Source organism: Coregonus lavaretus, assembly GCF_964263955.1.
Source record: "Coregonus lavaretus genome assembly, chromosome: 2".
Lineage (NCBI taxonomy): Eukaryota > Metazoa > Chordata > Actinopteri > Salmoniformes > Salmonidae > Coregonus > Coregonus lavaretus.
Window position 1 is genome coordinate 53539325 of NC_139989.1, and position 19516 is coordinate 53558840.

At 45.5% G+C, this 19516-nt stretch overlaps 1 protein-coding gene across 2 annotated transcripts; it reads left to right on the top strand.

Moving 5' to 3' along the window:
• The first annotated feature begins 440 nt into the window (after positions 1–440).
• LOC311146249 (nucleus accumbens-associated protein 1-like) lies at positions 441–17993 on the top strand. 2 transcript variants are annotated; one of them, XM_084182750.1, is made up of 8 exons: positions 441–531; positions 8887–9039; positions 9271–9528; positions 11453–12074; positions 12170–12340; positions 13924–14029; positions 14594–14691; positions 14876–17993. In XM_084182750.1, exons 2-8 carry the CDS (start codon positions 8914–8916, stop codon positions 15166–15168), a joined length of 1674 nt encoding a protein of 557 aa, XP_084038876.1. In that variant the 5' UTR covers positions 441–531; positions 8887–8913; the 3' UTR covers positions 15169–17993. The 2 variants fall into 2 exon arrangements, with proteins under 2 accessions (XP_084038876.1, XP_084038875.1); XM_084182749.1 differs by lacking the exon at positions 441–531 and adding an exon at positions 1082–1730.
• The last annotated feature ends 1523 nt before the right edge of the window (positions 17994–19516 follow it).

Genomic DNA, 19516 nt, shown 5'->3' on the forward strand with positions numbered 1-19516 from the left:
AAAATAGCCTACATAGGCTATAAAGCAGGTCCAACTCAGCCATGCAGTGGTAGAACACAGGGCTCCATCTCTCTCTAAGCAAAATATTATTTATTCGTTTTATTTGATTCCCCGTTATTTGCAGGCATAATTATTTATTCTGTGCACGCACTGGGTTCACCTTAGTTAATGTAGTCTAGACACACGCGCACACGGCCTACTTTCCCATTTCTATCTCACACACAGCATAGGGAGAAGGGATAGAGGCGGTTTCTGCTCGCTGCTGTGCCAATGCGCAAAACACATCACGCCGTGGGATAGGTCTCCCTAAATTGAGGCTGCGCTTGAGACGATCATGCGATTGAATGATGAGCGCGTCATGCGTGTCTTTCTGTTCTGCGCGATCCGTGACTCGGCTCTCCACACTCGATAGCTCTGCGATCGGCGTCTCGCCATTGCTCACAACGAATGGCTGCCTGTAGCAAGAGAGAGCGGGGAGAGGGCATTCGAATCCTCCATTGAAACGCTTTGCATCAGTTTCCCAGTTAGGGGGTGAGTGTCTGTTGGAGAATGTGGTAGTCTGTCGGGGTCGTACGAGGATGCTGGGGGGGGGGGGGGGGGGGGGGGGGGGGGGGCGATGACGCCGGGGCTAGACCGGTGTCCCTAGTTGGCACCGCGGTTTGGGGCAGATTTCAGATAGGTTCGGAATGTTTCGTGGGGGTAAACTATTGTTTTGGGAAAGGTGTGCGATGGGGGATGGGTTGGTAAGAGGATGTCACAATCATAAACTTTAAACACCTCACCGGCTTGCGACTTCCGAGCCCCACATGCCTCTTTGTGACTACTTTCTCCTCGGCATATGATCGAAAACTTTTTCCTGTGCACGATCAATTATTTTAATGTACCGTCAAATTTAAGAAAATTAACGTGAGCTAAACGATTAAAATAATTGTACGTTTCAGACACAAAGAGTTGGGCCATCTATCACATTGGTGAGAAGTGGTTAAATTGATGTCTTGTCCATCGACTTGGAACCCCCCTTATTCTGTGCCGCACTGGTTCGGTCTGGCTCGCCCTCAGTTGCTGCGTGTCCTGAGATGACCTGTTGATGTCGGTAAAATGGAGTATAGCAGTGGGAGTCATTTCCCCATCCCAAAAATATTTAAATAAATACGATTTGGAATTGATAGCGGACACCGTGGGACAACTGTCAACCTCATCGATACAGTTTGTGACAATCGGTTGTCTTTAATTATTCGTAAATCGCGGAAGCAGCGGATACTGTGCGGTTGTCTGAGTGCATGAGGTGGATGGTGCGCTGGGGCGAACCCAAAATATTTTAGCAGTGCTATGTTAGCTTGCTAGTTTAGCTAGCTTAGCTAGTCCTGACAGGCACCCGATTCACAGGCCTGCGGATGGGATGCGTATATTGCAATGAAAGACGGGACTAAAAGCGACAGATGTGGACTTTTTCAAACTGATTAAAATCCGTTATTATATCGATATACTTTTTTGAAAGCTGGCAAACGCCGTGGCGCTCCTGGATCGCGTGTTGTTGCATTCACTGCCATTCTCTGCCGCCCCCCGGCCCGTGCCAGTGGAGCACTCCGAGCGGGCAGACTGGCACACGGCGCGGCGGTCATCTCCGTACACAGACAGCTATCGCCGCCGTTTGATATTGCATCCTGGTTAAAACGCAACTCACGGGAGATACAATTTGTAGCTAGTAACAGCTAGCTATCACTTAAGAGGTTTGCATTGAACTGTTTAATTTAATTGGTATTTAATTCATGTGGTTCGGGAACAGTTTTCGATGTGATCAATATGAGCATGCCAATCTCAATTTGCATGCTACTCGAGTTCATTGAAACGATGAACAATGTATTTCAATGATGGTCAGTAGCCCTTCAAGAAGAAAAGTAATAATTGAATTGATAGTTGCATTGTGTGTAGGCTACAGCATAGCAGGCAAGCTCTATCCTTACAGTAGACATGGGGTTTGAAACCAGGAAATGCCTATAAAATAGTTGTGCCAGCACCTTATTTTTTTTTAACCCTTATTTTACCAGGTACATTTACTGAGAACACATTCTAATTTAAAGCAACGACCTGGATATTATTAAAGGGGAGAAGAGGGGGGATGAATGAGCCAATTGAAAGCTGGGGATGATTAGGTTTCAATGATGATGTGAGGGCCAGTTTTGGAAATTTAGCCAGTTTGGAAAATTAGCCAGGACACAGGGGTTAACATAACACCCATACTCTTACAATAAGTGCCATGGGATCTTTAATGACCACAGAGAGTCAGGACACCCGCTTAACGTCCTGTCTGAAAAACGGCACCCTACGCAGGGCAATGTCCCCAATCACTGCCCTGGGGCATTGGGATCTCCTTAGACCAGAGGAAATAGTGCCCCCTATTCCCATCCAGGGACCGACCAGGACCCTGCTTCGCTTAAGAGGCAAGCCAGCAGTGGGATGCAGGGTGGTATGATGCTGGCCACTACCCATGCAATCCTCTCTAATAATCTGTAAGGCAGTCTAAATTAATTTAGCAGTTGGTGTTTTCACAGACTATAGTCTAGGAGGGTGGATAAACTGGAAAATGTTATTTTCTATAAGATCACAAATATGTTGGCCCTGGGCCCATCACAACATCACATAAGCTGTGGCTGCATTGAAATGCTGGCAAAACATTCTTGAGGCTCCTATGAAAAGACTGGCTCTTATGTTGACACTGTGTGACCTAGTTTTGTTACTGACTCCGCTGCCTGGTATGAAATGTGAGGCAGTGGGTGAACTGAACTTCTCCTCCTCTGCCCTCTAACCTGGCTGCTGTGCCTGGCATGACCCCTTTGCTGGGGACAGCCCTTGTTCAGGCCCCTCTCCTACCCTCCTTGGTCTCTCTCTCAGTGCAAACTCCGCAAACACACCCAGGCTTCATTCTATTCTATGTGTGTTTGTCCTGCCAAACTGTAAACAGGCAGTATTGTTTAGTGTGTCTGTGTGTGTGTGTTTGTTTGCGATGGTGTGTGTGTGCTCATCTGTGTTTTTGCGAGAGGGATAGAGACAAAGAGAGTGTTTGTTTTACCAGTGTGGCTGACTGGATCCCAAATCAAGGAGTTATATGATGGGCTGCTTACTTCACCCTTAATGTATTAGTCAGACTTGGGTAATCTTGCGTTTCACTGGGTGAGAAGATTCTAACTGTCTGTTAATGCTGCCACATAGTATCCACCCCCGTCAATGGCAGCTTTTGTGTGTGTAGTTTATGGAGTAGTCTATATGCGGGTGACTGCGCGCGTAGGTGCATAGATGCATGCTTGAACATGCATGTGTAATGTATGCAATAATAGCCTATAGCATCAGTTAGCAAAGCAGATGCTTTTATGAAAAGTGACTAGTTGACAGTGACGCATTCAGTATGGGTGGCCCGCTGCCCGTGTAGGAATCAAACCCCCCCAACAATGCTGGTGTAGCCAGCACCATGCAGTGGAACCACTATATGTGACAGTGCTTACAAGCGGATAGCTGGAATTTGGCTTTGGGTACTGATTCATAAACAATAAAAAGTTGATGTGACAGGACTGCTTCTCGGTTGTCTGTGCTGTTTATGGTCGTTGTGGGTTTAGCTGAGGTGGATGTCTGTGCTGTTTATGGTCGTTGTGGGGTTAGCTGAGGTGGATGTCTGTGCTGTTTATGGTCATTATGGGGTTACTGAGGTGGATGTCTGTGCTGTTTATGGTCGTTGTGGGGTTACTGAGGTGGATGTCTTTGCTGAGCTGCAGAGATAGTGGGAGGGGAGGCGCTTACACTGAACCTTTAAGGGTGCATCTTAATAGTCCAGAGTGGCTCACTGTCTTTGTCTCCTCCTTCATCCTCACATGTCTTTACATATCATTGCAGGTGAAAGAGGGGACATAAGGAAAGGACGCCATTTTATAGTATTGAGATGTAGGTTATTCCATATGCTGTTGTCAAGAGGAATGACATACCTTTCATTTCTGTTGACCTTTGAGCATAGGCCTATCAAATAGTAGAGGGCTGCGAGTTTAGGTTGTTCTATTTTTGAGAGAATAGGTTATGGGCAATTCAAACAAAACCACATTGTAGTACTGTAGGAGTAGGCTATTTACGCAGTCGGATGTAAACACATATTTTACAATCAAATAACATCTCTGAATGGGGTTTAGACAGTTTTAGGCCTATGTAAATAGCAGATAGAAGTTTTTCAGTTTTCAGAATAAGACGTGTGTGTGTGTGCATGGGCAGTGAAATTTGCTACATATGGATAAGTAGGCTTTTTCAAATAGTATTTTAAGGGTCTCCTTTCTGTTCAAAACACACTGTAAAATGGTTCACTTTGTCTGAATGACCAATATGAAAAAATTGGGTTCACTTTAGTTGCTTCCAAAATGGGTATCATCACTAAAAATGTTTAGTCCATTGGAGGGTGCTGTCTACTACTGTTCAGGTTAGAGTTGAACTGATAGGATTTCCTCTCTGTATGATGGAAGCTATGGTTGGGCTTTATTTTACAGACCTCTATTTACCTGTTTCCTTAGAAATTAGATGGTAATAATAGTTAAATTACTCGATAATTAGGCCTTCCTTCCTAGTGGTTTCTCATTTATTGATTGTAACATGCACCGCTAGTACCATGTTACTAGTTATACTGAGCAAAAATATAAACTCAGCAATTTCAAAGATTTTACTGAGTTACAGTTCATATAAGGAAATCAGTCAATAGAAATAAATTCATTAGGCCCTCATCTATGGATTTCACATGACTGGGCAGGGGTGCAACCATGGGTGGGCCTTAGAGGGCATAGGCCCACCCACTGGGGAGCCAGGCCCAGCCAATCAGAATGAGTTTTTCGGGCAGTCAAGTCTGAGGGACCAACACTTTACATGTTACAATTTATTTATTTTTATAAAAAAATAATATTTAACCTTTATTTAACCAGGTAAGCCAGTTGAGAACAAGTTCTCATTTACAACTGCGACCTGGCCAATATAAAGCAAAGCAGTGCGATTAAAAACAACAACACAGAGTTACATATGGGGTAAACAAAACAAAGTCAAAAATACAACAGAAAATATATATACAGTGTGTGCGAATGTAGTAAGTTATGGAGGTAAGGCAATAAATAGGCCATAGTGCAAAATAGTTACAATTTCGTATTAACACTGGAATGATAGATGTGCAAGAGATGATGTGCAAATAGAGATACTGGGGTGCAAAATAGCAAAATAAATAACAATATGGGGATGAGGTAGTTGGGTGGGCTAATTTCAGAATGGCTGTGTACAGGTGCAGTGATCGGTAAGCTGCTCTGACAACTGACGCTTAAAGTTAGTGAGGGAGATAAGAGTCTCCAGCTTCAGAGATTTTTGCATTTCGTTCCAGTCATTGGCAACAGAGAACTGGAAGGAATGGCGGCCAAAGGAGGTGTTGGCTTTGGGGATGACCAGTGAGATATACCTGCTGGAGCGCAGACTACGGGTGGGTGTTGCTATGGTGACCAGTGAGCTAAGATAAGACAGGGATTTGCCAAGCAGTGATTTATAGATGACCTGGAGCCAGTGAGTTTGGCGACAAATATGTAGTGAGGGCCAGCCAACAAGAGCGTACAGGTCACAATGGTGGGTAGTATATGGGGCTTTGGTGACAAAACGGATGGCACTGTGAAAGACTACATCCAATTTGCTGAGTAGAGGGTTTGAAGCTATTTTGTAAATGACATTGCCGAAGTCAAGGATCGGTAGGATAGTCAGTTTTACGAGGGCATGTTTGGCAGCATGAGTGAAGGACGCTTTGTTGCGAAATAGGAAGCCGATTCTAGATCTAACTTTTGATTGGAGATGCTTAATGTGAGTCTGGAAGGAGAGTTTACAGTCTAACCAGACACCTAGGCATTTGTAGTTGTCCACATACTCTAGGTCAGACCCGCCGAGAGTAGTGATTCTAGTCGGGTGGGCGGGTGCAAGCAGCATTCGGTTGAAGAGCATTCATTTAGTTTTACTAGTGTTTAAGAGCACTTGGAGGCTACGGAAGGAGTGTTGTATGGCGTTGAAGCTCGTTTGGAGGTTTGTTAACACAATGAAGGGCCAGATGTATACAAAATGGTGTCGTCCGCATAGAGGTGGATCCGAGCGTCACCAGCAGCAAGAGCGACATCATTGATATACACAGAGAATAGAGTCGGCCCGAGAATTGAACCCTGTGACACCCCCAGAGAGACGGCCAGAGGTCCAGACAACAGGCCCTCCGATTTGACACATTGAACTCTATCTGAGAAGTAGTTGGTGAACCAGGCGAGGCAGTCATTAGAGAAACCAAGGCTATATAGTCTGCCAATAAGAATGCGGTGGTTGACAGAGTCGAAAGCCTTGGCCAGGTCGATGAAGACGGCTGCGCAGTACTGTCTTTTATCGATCGCGGTTATAATATCGTTTAGGACCTTGAGCGTGGCTGAGGTGCACCCATGACCAGCTCGGAAACCGGATTGCATAGCGGAGAAGGTACGATGGGATTTGAAATGGTCGGTGATCTGTTTGTTAACTTGGCTTTCAAATACTTTCGAAAGGCAGGGCAGGATGGATATAGGTCTGTAACAGTTTGGATCTAGAGTGTCACCCCCTTTGAAGAGGGGGATGACCGCGGCAGCTTTCCAATCTCTGGGGATCTCAGACGTTACGAAAGAGAGGTTGAACAGGCTAGTAATAGGGGTTGTGACAATTACGGCGGCTAATTTTAGAAAGAAAGGGTCCAGATTGTCTAGCCCAGCTGATTTGTAGGGGTCCAGATTTTTCAGCTCTTTCAGAACATCAGCTGTCTGAATTTGTGTGAAGGAGAAGCAAGGGTTGGGCATGGGCAAGTTGCAGCGGAGGTTGCAGAGCTGGTGGCCGGGGTAGCGGTAGCCAGGTGGAAAGCATGGCCAGCCGTAGCAAAATGCTTGTTGAAATTCTCGATTATTGTAGATTTATCGGTGGTGACAGTGTTTCCTAGCTTTAGTGTCCCAAAACTTTTTGGAGTTAGTGCTACAGGATGCAAATTTCTGTTTGAAAAAGCTAGCCTTTGCTTTCCTAACTGATTGTGTATATTGGTTCCTGACTTCCCTGAAAAGTTGCATATCGCGGGGGCTGATCGATGCTAATGCAGTACGCCACAGGATGTTTTTGTGCTGGTCAAGGGCAGTCAAGTCTGAGGAGAACCAGGGGCTATATCTGTTCTTAGTTCTTAATTTTTTGAATGGGGCATGCTTATTTAAGATTGAGAGGAAAACACTTTTAAAGAACAACCAGGCATCCTCTACTGACGGAATTAGGTCAATATCCATCCAGGATACCCGGGCCAGGTCAATTAGAAAGGCCTGCTCGCTAAAGTGTTTTAGGGAGCGTTTGACAGTGATGAGGGGTGGTCGTTTGTCCGCGGACCCATTACGGACACAGGCAATAAGGCAGTGATCGCTGAGATCCTGGTTGAAGGCAGCGGAGGTGTATTTAGAGGGTACATTTGTCAGGATGATATCTATGAGGGTGCCTATGTTTCAGATTTAGGGTTGTACCTGGTAGGTTCGTTGATAATTTGTGTGAGATTGAGGGCATCTAGTTTAGATTGTAGGTTGGCCGGGTTGTTAAGCATATCCCAGTTTAGGTCACCAAGCAGTACGAACTCTGATGATAGATGGGGGGCAATCAGTTCACATATGGTGTCCAGGGCGCAGCTCTGGGCAGAGGGGGGTCTGTAGCAAGCGGCAACAGTGAGAGACTTATTTCTGGAAAGGTGGATTTTTAGAAGTAGAAGCTCAAACTGTTTGGGCACAGACCTGGATAGTACGATAGAGCTCTACAGTAGATTGCAACCCCACCCCCTTTGGCAGTTCTATCGAGACGGAAAATGTTGTAGTTGGGGATGGACATTTCAGAATTTTTGGTGGCCTTCCTAAGCCAGGATTCAGACACTGCTAGAACATCAGGGTTGGCGGAGTGTGCTAACGCAGTGAATAACTCAAACTTAGGGAGGAGGCTTCGGATGTTAACGTGCAAGAAACCATGGCTTTTACGGTTACAGAAGTCAACAAATGATAGCGCCTGGGGAGTAGGAGTGATACTGGGGGCTACAGGGCCTGTGTTATCCTCTACATCACCAGAGGAACAGAGGAGGAGTAGAATAAGGATACAGCTAAAGGCTTCCAGTGCGTTGGGTACAGAGAAAAAAAGGGGCAGATTTACAGGCGTTGTAGAATAGATTCAGGGCATTATGTACAGACAAGGATATGGAAGGATATGAGTTCAGTGGAGGTAAACCTAAGCGTTGGGTAACGATGAAAGAGAGCATCACTGGAGGCACCGATTTGAGTCGGTCTCCGCGTGGAGCTATCTAAGTCAGGTTGAGCTGGGCTGGGGGATCTACAGTGAAATAGTACATTAAGAAATAACCGAAACAGCAATAAGCAAGGCATATTGACATGGGAGAGAGGCAAAAAGCAATCACAGGTGTTATTCGAGAGAGCTAAGACAACAGCTGGTAATGGTGACAAAGTTTGGGCTGAGGCTAAACATAAACAGGATGCGGTACCGTATAAAGGAACAGTCCAGCAGGCATCAGCTGTATAGCTGAGTTATCATAAGGTCCGGTGAACAGCAATAGGAGAGTTCGGAGGTAGTTCGTGGGCTGCTACAGCACTGGCGAGCAAGAGGCCACGGCTATATTTTTGTTCAGTGTAGTTACCAATGGTGTTGGAATCCATCATATTGGCTAAGTACAGGGCATTACTGTTTGTTGCTTCATTAGGTTGGGGAAAACGGGTCAGCCTCATGCAGTGATTGGTAAATGATTTAGTTGGCTCTTTTAAAATATGTTGCTGATATCTCTTTCCCTCTCTATCCCTCTCCCTCCAGACCCTGTGGTGGTGTGCGTAGCGCACCATGGCCCAGACCCTTCAGATGGCGATTCCTAACTTTGGCAACAACGTCCTGGAGTGTCTGAACGAGCAGCGTCTCCAGGGGCTCTACTGTGACGTCTCCGTGGTCGTCAAGGGACACGCCTTCAAGGTGGGATATTACTGTGTGAATTGTGTACTAGACCAATTATGCATCAATCAATCTATCCCGGTGGTAACAGCTTGATTGTTATGAGTTTATTATCCCATTGCCCTTCATGACTTGCCATTATTGGTCAACCACCCAGTTTTAAAATAAATGTATCATTCAAATAAAGTAAACATTCCTTATATAACTCTTAACTCTATAGTATCTTCTTACTCCTCCCTCCCTCTCCTCCAGGCTCACCGTGCCGTGCTTGCGGCCAGCAGCTCTTACTTCCGGGACCTGTTCAGCACTGGGGGAGGCAGTGGCTCCAAGACCCCCACGGTGGTGGAGCTACCCCCTGCCGTCCAGCCCCAGAGCTTCCAGCAGATCCTGGCCTTCTGCTACACAGGCCGCCTCAGCATGACGGTGGGGGACCAGTTCCTCCTCATGTACACCGCAGGCTTCCTGCAGATCCAGCAGATCATGGAGAAGGGCACTGAGTTCTTCCTCAAGGTAATAATACATGGGTTTTATGTAGCCTTTTTAACGACCCAAGCATGCTTAAAGGAAAACTACACCCAAAAACAATCTTTTGATATTTGTTTCATTTGTCCATTGTTGATATAGTCCAATGTTTTGCATGTCAGCAATCACGTTTTCAAGATATATAACTTTCAAAATACAGAAATGCAGCCTTTATGATGCATTTTGCATCATATGATACCGGCTGCAAAACATGTTGAGACTATATCAACAATCGACTAATGAAACAAATACCAAAAGATCGTTTTTGGGTGGAGTTTTCCTTTAAGGTTGAGGTGGACAGGAGGCCTCCTTCAAAAGGGAGTCTTGGCCTGCATCACAATCACACACAGTGACCACAGGTTGTGTCATTATGCTGTGTTTATTCAGAGGTCTTAGAATAATACAGACACATACCAGGGTTTCCGTTAGCCTGTAATAGCCGGCTTTAGTCCGCCAAATATTTTAATTTGTGCCAGCCAACTGCCCGAGAGAAGAAATGATCCCATTGCGAAATAATGCTTTTTTGCCTATTCATTGATGGTATTACCAGTCAATGGAAATACATTTGACTGGTCATGCTTATCGGTCTATAGGGTAATCTGCATAATTTAGTGGAAGTAAATTGGCGCGTGTACAGTATATTCGTGTGTACAGTATCTTAAAAATACGAGGTCAAATGATGACGTCAGTGATCTTCAGGTCGGAAAGTCGGAGCTCTAGAAAGAGGCCTGAGTTCCCGAGTTGGAATTCCGAGTTGGATGACCGTTCAAAACTATTTTTCCCAGTCTGAGCTTGTTTTCTTCCCAGTGCCCAGTTGCTTTGACGCACTGAAGTCAGAAGTCAGAGATTTCTGAGTTCCCAGTTGCTTTGAACGCGGCATCAAACGGCAACGGAAGGCAGGCTTCATCACCACGTCACACACCACTTTGCAATGAGCTGGAGGCAGAATGCATTTAGAAAACATATACTTAATTGTTTGAAACCTGAATTTTTTAATACATATTATGAGGTGTGTCTTATCTTGCTTCAAAGTAGCATATTGGATCTCCTCTCTTTCAAAATTTCTAACATATATTTTCATCTGTTACATGAAACCGCTCGCCTGTGCAGTGCCCTTTTGACAATGGTGTTTTCCTGCTAATTGCGTTATGGAACGGACATACGTGCGTAGCCTACTACCTTGTACACATTGCTGCGCTTTTAATGTGAAAAACATTTTAAGCAAAATGTTCTGATCTGTTGCATCAGACTCATTGCTTTTTAAAGTTGTTTTATGTAGCTTAGGCCTACTGGTTGGATGAATTTAGGATCTATCATCCCACAACTGTCCCAGAGTCTGTTTGCAATAGGGTATTTCTTTCTCAACAAGCTGACCAATAGAATAGGTAGCCTAAACTTTTCTACTATAGTAGATTGACATAGGTTAGTGATTTTTCTGTTGGTTACTCATCTTGTTGGCTGAGGAAAAGTAAATGTGGACAGTTATTCTAACATGTTCAAAGTGCACATCAGAATTTGTTAAGAAGGACATCGTTGCATCCTCGACTTGCATGTTCTGTTAATATGAAAGATCATATTCTAAATGTGCTTTCTGTCATTCTGAGCACCATGGGTGGACGCCCTAATCATGCTATGCACCAAATGCAAATGGGTCCGGTAGATTTCTCAAATGTCCAGTAAATTTAAATGTTGCTGGTCAAATGTCCGGCGCCACATTTTCATAAACCCTGATACATACATTTGAACACTTTTAGCGGAACACTAGCAGACGTTCCCAGAGTGACTTTCATTCAACTAAGATGCGTAAACAACCACTTATCACAATCATTGCAAGTATTTACATATACGGTGTATATTTATATTTACATAATAACCTATTGATAAATGTATTCTCTCCATATTCCTCCTCCAGGTTTCCTCGCCCAGCTGTGACTCCCAGGGCCTGCAGGCCGAGGAGGCTCCGCCCTCCGAACCCCAGAGCCCCGTCACTCAAACCGTTGCCGCGGGGACCAGCAGTCGGCCCGCCTCCTGCCTTACGCCCCTCCCCCTCGTGTCGCGGGTGAAGACGGAGCAGCAGGGCAACCAATCAGAAGCCTCGCCCTACTCGGTGGTGTGCACCCCTGTGGCCAAGCGCTTGTGGGAGGGCGGCAGCAGCCGAGACGGGGGCGGAGGGGGCTCAGGGGGAGGCGGGTCCAGGAAAGCCGCCCGCTTTTCCCAGGAGTCCGTGCGAGGGAGTGCCATCCAGAGCTCGGGGGCGCTGGCACTGGCCATGGGGATGGGCGCCAGCGGGGCGGGGCAAGGATCAGGGGTCGGGGGTCACGGCAGCGGGTCCAACGGGAGTGTGGTCTCCATGGGCAACGTGGCATCGGAGGGCGCCAGCCCGGGCACGATGAGCGCCTACACCAGTGACTCACCTATCAGTTACCATGATGAGGAGGAAGAGGAGGAGGTGACGGAGGACCAGACAGAGGAGCAGTACAGGCAGATCTGTAACATGTACACCATGTACAGCATGCTCAACGTGGGCGCCGCAGGTACCGACCTGTGTGTGTGTGTGTAAAGGTCAGACCAGACAGATCTGACACGTGTACTGATGTTGTGTGTGTCTCTGTCTTTCTCCCTTTGGTAGCTGGTGAGCGTGTGGAGGCCCTGCCGGACCACTCAGAGACCCGGGGTCGTATGCGGGGTCGCCAAGACCTGTCGTCTCTCCCCGCTGAGCTCATCACACAGATAGGCAACCGCTGCCACCCCAAACTGTACGAGGAGGGTGACCCCGCAGAGAAACTAGAGCTCGTCTCAGGTCAGTATGTGTGTGTGGATCTATTTAGTCATTTCAGAACTGGAGTAGGAGAAGGGTCAGAGAAGGGTCTAGGGACCGAAGTGGAATGTTGGATAGTTTGCATTTTCTGCTACGCAGGGAAATTGTCTGCGACAACAGAGTGATCAAATTAAGATAGTACACACTGAGTGTACAAAACATTAAGAACACCTGCTCTTTCCATGACAGACTGACCAGGTGAATCCAGGTGAAAATTATGATCCCTTATTGATGTCACTTGTTAAAATCACTTCAATCAGTGTAGATGAAGGGGAGGAGACAGGTTAAAGAAGGATCTTTAAGCCTTGAGACAATTGAGACATGGATTGTGTATATGTGCCATTCAGAGGGTGAATGGGCAAGACAACATATATAAGTGCCTTGGAATGGGATACGGTTTGTGTCAAGAACTGCAACACTGCTCGGTTTTTCATGCTCAACAGTTTCCCATGTGTATCAAGAATGGTCCACCACCCAAAGGACATCCAGCCAACTTGACACAACTGTGGGAAGCATTGGAGTCAACATGGGCCAGCATCCCTTTGAAATGCTTTCGACACCTTGTAGTGTCCATGCCCTGATTAATTGAGGCTGTTCTGAGGGCAAAAGGGGGGTTGCGACTCCATATTAGGAAGGTGTTCTTAATGGTACACTCAGTGTATACTATACACACACTGTATAGTCTACTGTGGTAGTTGTCCTAAATGACTAGTGAAATGGGACGTGGCCTGGTTCTACGCTACACTATGAGAGTGGTCCTTACATGAGTAGTGAAATGGGACGTGGCCTGGTTCTACGCTACACTATGAGAGTGGTCCTTACATGAGTAGTGAAATGGGACGTGGCCTGGTTCTACGCTACACTATGAGAGTGGTCCTTACATGAGTAGTGAAATGGGACGTGGCCTGGTTCTACGCTACACTATGAGAGTGGTCCTTACATGAGTAGTGAAATGGGACGTGGCCTGGTTCTACACTACACTATGAGGGTGGTCCTTACATGAGTAGTGAAATGGGACGTGGCCTGGTTCAACACTACACTTTGAGGGTGGTCCTTACATGAGTAGTGAAATGGGACGTGGCCTGGTTCTACACTACACTATGAGGGTGGTCCATACTGTGAGATGACCGTATGTAAGAGATGAGGCATGGGACAGTGTGGTTAATATTAGCCACGTGAAAGCCTCTCTGGGAGCATGCCTATGTTACATTACACTGCCACGTTGTCCTGGAGTGTACTGTCAGTCTAAATGTGGACCACAGTCAAGTATTCCCATGTGTTTGGCCTGCTGCTTGTTTGTCATGCAGTCAGACCCAGGATGTGTGTGTTTGGGTCTATGTTTCAGTGTCTGTGTTAGTGTGTTCTTCTTTGATGTTGTGTGTGTGTAAACAGGACTTGTCTGTGTGTGTTTAACGGATGGTGTGTGTGGTGTATGGGAGTATATCCAGGTGTGTGTGTTGAAACTCAATAGGAGTAGTGTCTGGAGTAGTCCATGGTAACACTGTTCTGTGTGTTTGCTTTTGTTGTTGATTCTCACTAATGTGTGTCTGTGTCTGTGTCTGCAGGTACGTGTGTGTTCATATCTCGAGCCCAGCTGATGAACTGTCATGTGAGTGCAGGGACCAGACACAAGGTGTTGCTCAGGAGGCTGCTGGCTGCCTTCTTCGACAGGTTAGTGTGTGTGTGTGTGTCTCTCTCTCTCTCGCACATCTGACGTGTGTGTGTTTATACGGCTGACGTTTCTGTGTGTTTATACGGCTGACGTTTCTGTGTGTTTATACGTCTGACGTTTCTGTGTGTTTATACGTCTGACGTTTCTGTGTGTTTATACGTCTGACGTTTCTGTGTGTTTATACGTCTGACGTTTCTGTGTGTTTATACGTCTGACGTTTCTGTGTGTTTATACGTCTGACGTTTCTGTGTGTTTATACGTCTGACGTTTCTGTGTGTTTATACGTCTGACGTTTCTGTGTGTTTATACGTCTGACGTTTCTGTGTGTTTATACGTCTGACGTTTCTGTGTGTTTATACGTCTGACGTTTCTGTGTGTTTATACGTCTGACGTTTCTGTGTGTTTATACGTCTGACGTTTCTGTGTGTGTGTTTTATATGTCTGGTGTGTGTGTGTGTGTGTTTATGTCTGATGTGTATGTGCCTACCTGCCTCTGTGTGTGTATTAACGGTTGATGGATGTCTATGTTTATAAAGGTATCATTATACTCTTTCCCCTGTCAGGAACACTCTGGCTAACAGCTGTGGAACAGGAATCCGCTCCTCCACTAACGACCCCAGCCGCAAGCCCCTGGACAACAGAGTGTTGCACGCAGTCAAATGTGAGTGTTTCACTTAAACACAAGTGCCTTTGGTTAGTACAAGTTGACGGCTGATTTAGGATTGGGTTTATCAATCCTAACTCTCTGGTCTTTCCCTCTTTCCTCCCTTATTCTCTCTCTATTCCCCTCCTTCCCTCCATCCCTCATTCCTTTCTCCCCTCTCTCTCCTCCTTCCCTCCATCAGTCTACAGCCAGAACTTCGCCACGAGCTTCAAGGAGAGCGAGATGAACGCCATCGCGGCAGACATGTGCACCAACGCCCGCCGCGTCGTCCGCAAGAGCTGGATCCCCAAGCTGAAGCTGCTCATGGCCGAGGGCGACGCGTACTCCGCCTTCCTCCCTGACGCCAAGATGGAGGCTGACGCCCTAGGGGCAGAGCCAGGCTTTGAACCCAACTCCCTGGAGGGCGCCGAGACGGGCGGCTCGTCCGGCGAATCGCTGCAGGGGGTGGGCAGCGACGGAGGCACTTTGTTTTAGATGGGGAGGTGGAGTACAGAAGTGTTTAGAAGACGACGATGATGAATACCTATATTTCCCTGTACTCCCCTCTTTCTTCTCCTCTGGTGGTGTGGCCCACCCCCCTGACCCTTTAGCCTTTTGATCCTCCACCCCCGACATGCGACTCTAAAACGTTGCTAGGGGAAACCGGGGTTGTTACCAGGATGTTAACCAGGAAGTTATGCTTTAATTTTGAAAGCGAGAGTCCAAGCAATCGTAACTTCCAAGATGGTTTCTACTGTATGTTGGTATGGGGGTAGAGAGAGGGTGATGGGTTTGTGGGGATGGGGTGTTATTTTTTTTTGTTCCCAATTTTTTAGATTATCTGTTTAGGTTTTTGAACCAAATTCCTCCCTCTCCATATCAAAACACATTCCCCTGGTTTTGAATGTAGATGTCGGCAGCATCGCACAATGTCAGTCTGAACGATTGTAAACCAACCTCTTGAGGATAAACAAACCGACAGAAAGATAACTTACTCTATGGATATGAGAGAGACTGTAGTTTCTCTCTAGAATGAAAGAAAGAGAAAAGGGGAGGGAGGGAGTGATAGAGACCCCTACCCCACCAGTCCTCCTCTGACCAGAACAAAATGATCATGCCCTCAGTTTTAATGTACTGTCTCTCTTGTATCTTTTATTATCACAGCCCGTTTCTCTGTTTGTAACATGCTATGGAGCCAGAGATGGGGACTACAGGTTGTACCATGATTGTAAAGAAATCCAAGGGGAACAGAAAAAGACGGTCATATCTTTTGAATATGTATTTATACAACTGTGGGTGTGTACAGAAAGAAAGGTATTGGTTTTACATTTCTGTTGTTTTATTTATTTTGAACAGCTGTTTTTGCAAAGAAAGTCCTGCTCCAAAAAATAAGATTTAAAAGCAAATAAGGAAAAGTGCTATTTTTGCATAAAAATATGGTGTTGATCAAGTGGTCAGAAAAGTCTTAAAGTAGGGCCTTTTGGGTTTTTTGTTTTGACAAACTATTGAACTGAAAAATATCTGTTTTTAAGACAGAACTGGGCACTTTCTACCTGCGGCAATCCAATATAGCTTATTATCTTATCATCTTTTCTCTATGGAAATGGTCAAGAAGCCTATCTATGTGGCTGGACTGTTGACGACGATGACTGACTGACTATGTTATGCTTGCTAGCGAGCTAGCGACACTACTATGCTAGCTAAACTGCTTACTCAAAAATCACGGCTAAATGTAGAAATGCACAGCTTGAATCGACTGCTGCAGCTATCGGGCTAGCTAGCTAACCCCTCCTCCGTGTTGGTTAGTGACGTGCTCCGACGCAAACTACTGACATCATTACACATCATGAGGTGGTGATTCAACAACCGGAAAACATTTAGAATAATGGAATGTGCCTTTTTTATCGACATGGGATATGCAGGGGTGGGTCCTGCTTATGTTGATGTTGGGAAGGAGGGGGTAGAACGGGTGGTAAAAGGTGGTAGGTCGTTCTGCTGGAGACAGAGGTGTAACACACGTGTCCCAAAGAGAGATGGGGTGAGGTCAGGGGGATTGGCATTCCGGTGGAGTGTGTGGGTGTGTTTTTAACAGTCTTTATATGTGCGAGAGCAAGCATTTGTGTTCATTCCTTGAATGTGACTGAAAAGCATATTTGTTCCTGTGTGATTGATGTGTAGGTGAGTGTGCTTTAAGTGTGTGTGTCCTCCACCTGGTAGTGTTTTGGATTGGTTTAAGACTCCCTCTGCTGGGACACTTGTCTATGTGGACGATGACCTACACCATCTTCCATACACCTTTGCAATCAAAAAGATATCTTCACAGGTGTCAGTGAGACGCCTTCAGATAGAAATGTGATGTATAGCGCGGACACAATTCACTTTTATCCATACGGCAGAGAAGCAGGGCCACTCTATGCATTACATTTCTATGTCCTGATTGCTGTTGTATAACTACTCCCTCTCATGTTTAGAAAATCCGAAATGGACAATGGTGTTTTTTGTGGTTTGACATGGTTCTGCACTTTCCTTGAAAGGGGAAGTCAAAGCACCTTCCTGGAGATGTTAAAGTGGAGGTGAAGCACCTTTTTATATGAGATGAACCCATGGTTCCTGCACCTTTGATAAAGGGTTTTGATGGGTCGTGTGGAGAATCAACCCTAGGGTCATGCAAAGGTATGGCCTTGTTCAAATACTTCTAAGCGGCATCCTTCCTCCCTTTCCTTGATGTAAGCACTTCAGGGAAGAGAATAAAGGAAGGGTGCATTTAGAGAGTATTGGAACATAGCCTGCGTCTCAGATCTGTGGATGTGGGATGCACTGGGATGACTCCAGTTGTAAATATTGAGAAGACCGTTGAGCTGACTCTTCTACGCTCGTCTAGGATAGTGATTTCCTATGTAGGATGTTTGTGATTGTGTAAAAGTGTGGAAGGGATGAAAGAGGACCGTTTTTATATTTTTTTGTTGTTCTTTTTTACTCGGTCTCTCGTGTTGTGTGTGTGAGCTCCCAGCATGCATTTGACCTAGAGATCAGAGGTCGGAGGAGAATGAGGATGATGGTTGCTTTGGTCTTAAAGTACTGGCCTAATGTGCTGCTGAGTTAGTGACTGAAGGGGAGGGAAGAGGGGTGATGTTGTTTAGGGAGAGAGGTGTCATGCTACAGACTCTTCTCTCCATCAGAATGTTGTACAGAAAAAAATAGTCATTTTAAAAACAGTTTTTTGTATTGCTTATGTTTTCTCTTTTCTCTAAAGAAACATGTACTGTAGAGACCTAAAATAAATGCTACTAATTGAAGGTGGTGAACGATTTGCCAACTTCTTGCTGAAGAAAAAACAGGAAAAGGAAAGAAAGATAACTTTACGACAGCTAGACAGAGCACCGATAGCTAGACAGAGCACCGTATATTTTTCTATTTTTTTGTGATGAGGGTTCCATGAGAGGTTCTTCCAGGGGGAGGATGATGGGACAGACTAGGGTACTGTACTGTCTCTTGTCTATTGGGGGGAATGATTTTGGGTAGGTGGGGGGGGGGGGGGGGGGTAGTAGTGGGTGTGCGGAGCTATAGAGGTTTCGAATTCCAAACTTTGCACCTGTTATTAAACCTGTTCACCAAGGTCTGATTTTCACCCTGCTGAACAGACCCCATGATATTATGGACACTGTCAGATCCTCTCTTATTCACCACCTGTTAATCACATGTGGTACTGCAGACCAGTGCACTGCCTGGAGCCACCACCTGATGACAGTATTTCCCCCACAGATCATAGTCAATGACATAGTTGGCTACTAAGTGATCAAAGTTCAGTTTTGTGTGTTTTGGAGAGGGTTACTTGTCTGCGCTCTAGTCTTGCGCTTCAGAGGAACAGAAAATAAAGTTTGCGTGTGTGTGTGAGACAGGACAGTTCAAGCTGATTCTCCCCCCATCCCTACAGGTAGATGTCCCTCCTCCCCCAACACACACACACACACCTCAAGAGAATGGACAAACAAAGGCAGTGTCCAGTGTGGTATAGGCTTGGCGAAGGACCTTTTTTCACATATACATATATAAATATGAATATATGTATAGATATATACTGTATATTATACATAGAGGCACTAAAGAAGTCGGATTGTTAGTTGTGCACTCTCAGCATGAGGTATATACCCACAAACCGCTTATTGAAACCAGTGCAGTAGCGTCCCCCATGTCTCTGTCCCTGCTCCTTGCCCTCTGTGACCCTGTAGCGCCAGTGCTCTACTGCTCATTCTGTTCTCTCTGTGTTCCAAGTGCCAATAACTTTGTGAAACCCCTTAACTGTGACCCAATATTATTCAAAGTAATTGCACATTAACTACTGTAAAGAAAAATCATTAAGATAAATGTCAACATGGATTTAAAAAAAACTCTTAATAAAAGGTTTGTAACAAATTATTTGTGGCTTTGCTCCTTTTTTTCCAAATATTTGTACCACTGACTAGATTGACTGGTAAATTATAGGTTTGCTACCTGCTGTAATTTGACATTATCAAAGGTCTGTTCACTCTGTTGTGGAGAGTTTTGCAGTAATGAAGATGGACAATTTAAAGTGAGAGCACCAAATGGAATGTGGTCAAGGGTGTGCATAGTAAGTGAATCAAATCACAGCTCATAAAAGTAATGCTTTTTGGTTCCATATGGACCTTGACTTAGAAATTATGCATACAAATGATATTAGACAGGGACACATTGAACCAAAGAGTTCTGATGGAGGATAGGACGGGGGAAATACTAGAGGTGTGATTTTGATGGATGGAATACAAAAAAATCGCTAATTACAATAACACAATCTGAAACCCTCTTTCTGTATTAATAAAACAAG

What these genes read in the sequence shown, in the direction of transcription:
- LOC311146249 (XM_084182750.1), top strand. Translation starts at nt 8,914, where the DNA reads ATGGCCCAGACCCTTCAGATGGCGATTCCTAACTTTGGCAACAACGTC. An exon ending in GCACTGAGTTCTTCCTCAAG is followed by an intron (nt 9,529 to 11,452) that starts GTAATAATACAT and finishes TTCCTCCTCCAG; the next exon opens with GTTTCCTCGCCCAGCTGTGA. An exon ending in CTGGCTGCCTTCTTCGACAG is followed by an intron (nt 14,030 to 14,593) that starts GTTAGTGTGTGT and finishes TTCCCCTGTCAG; the next exon opens with GAACACTCTGGCTAACAGCT.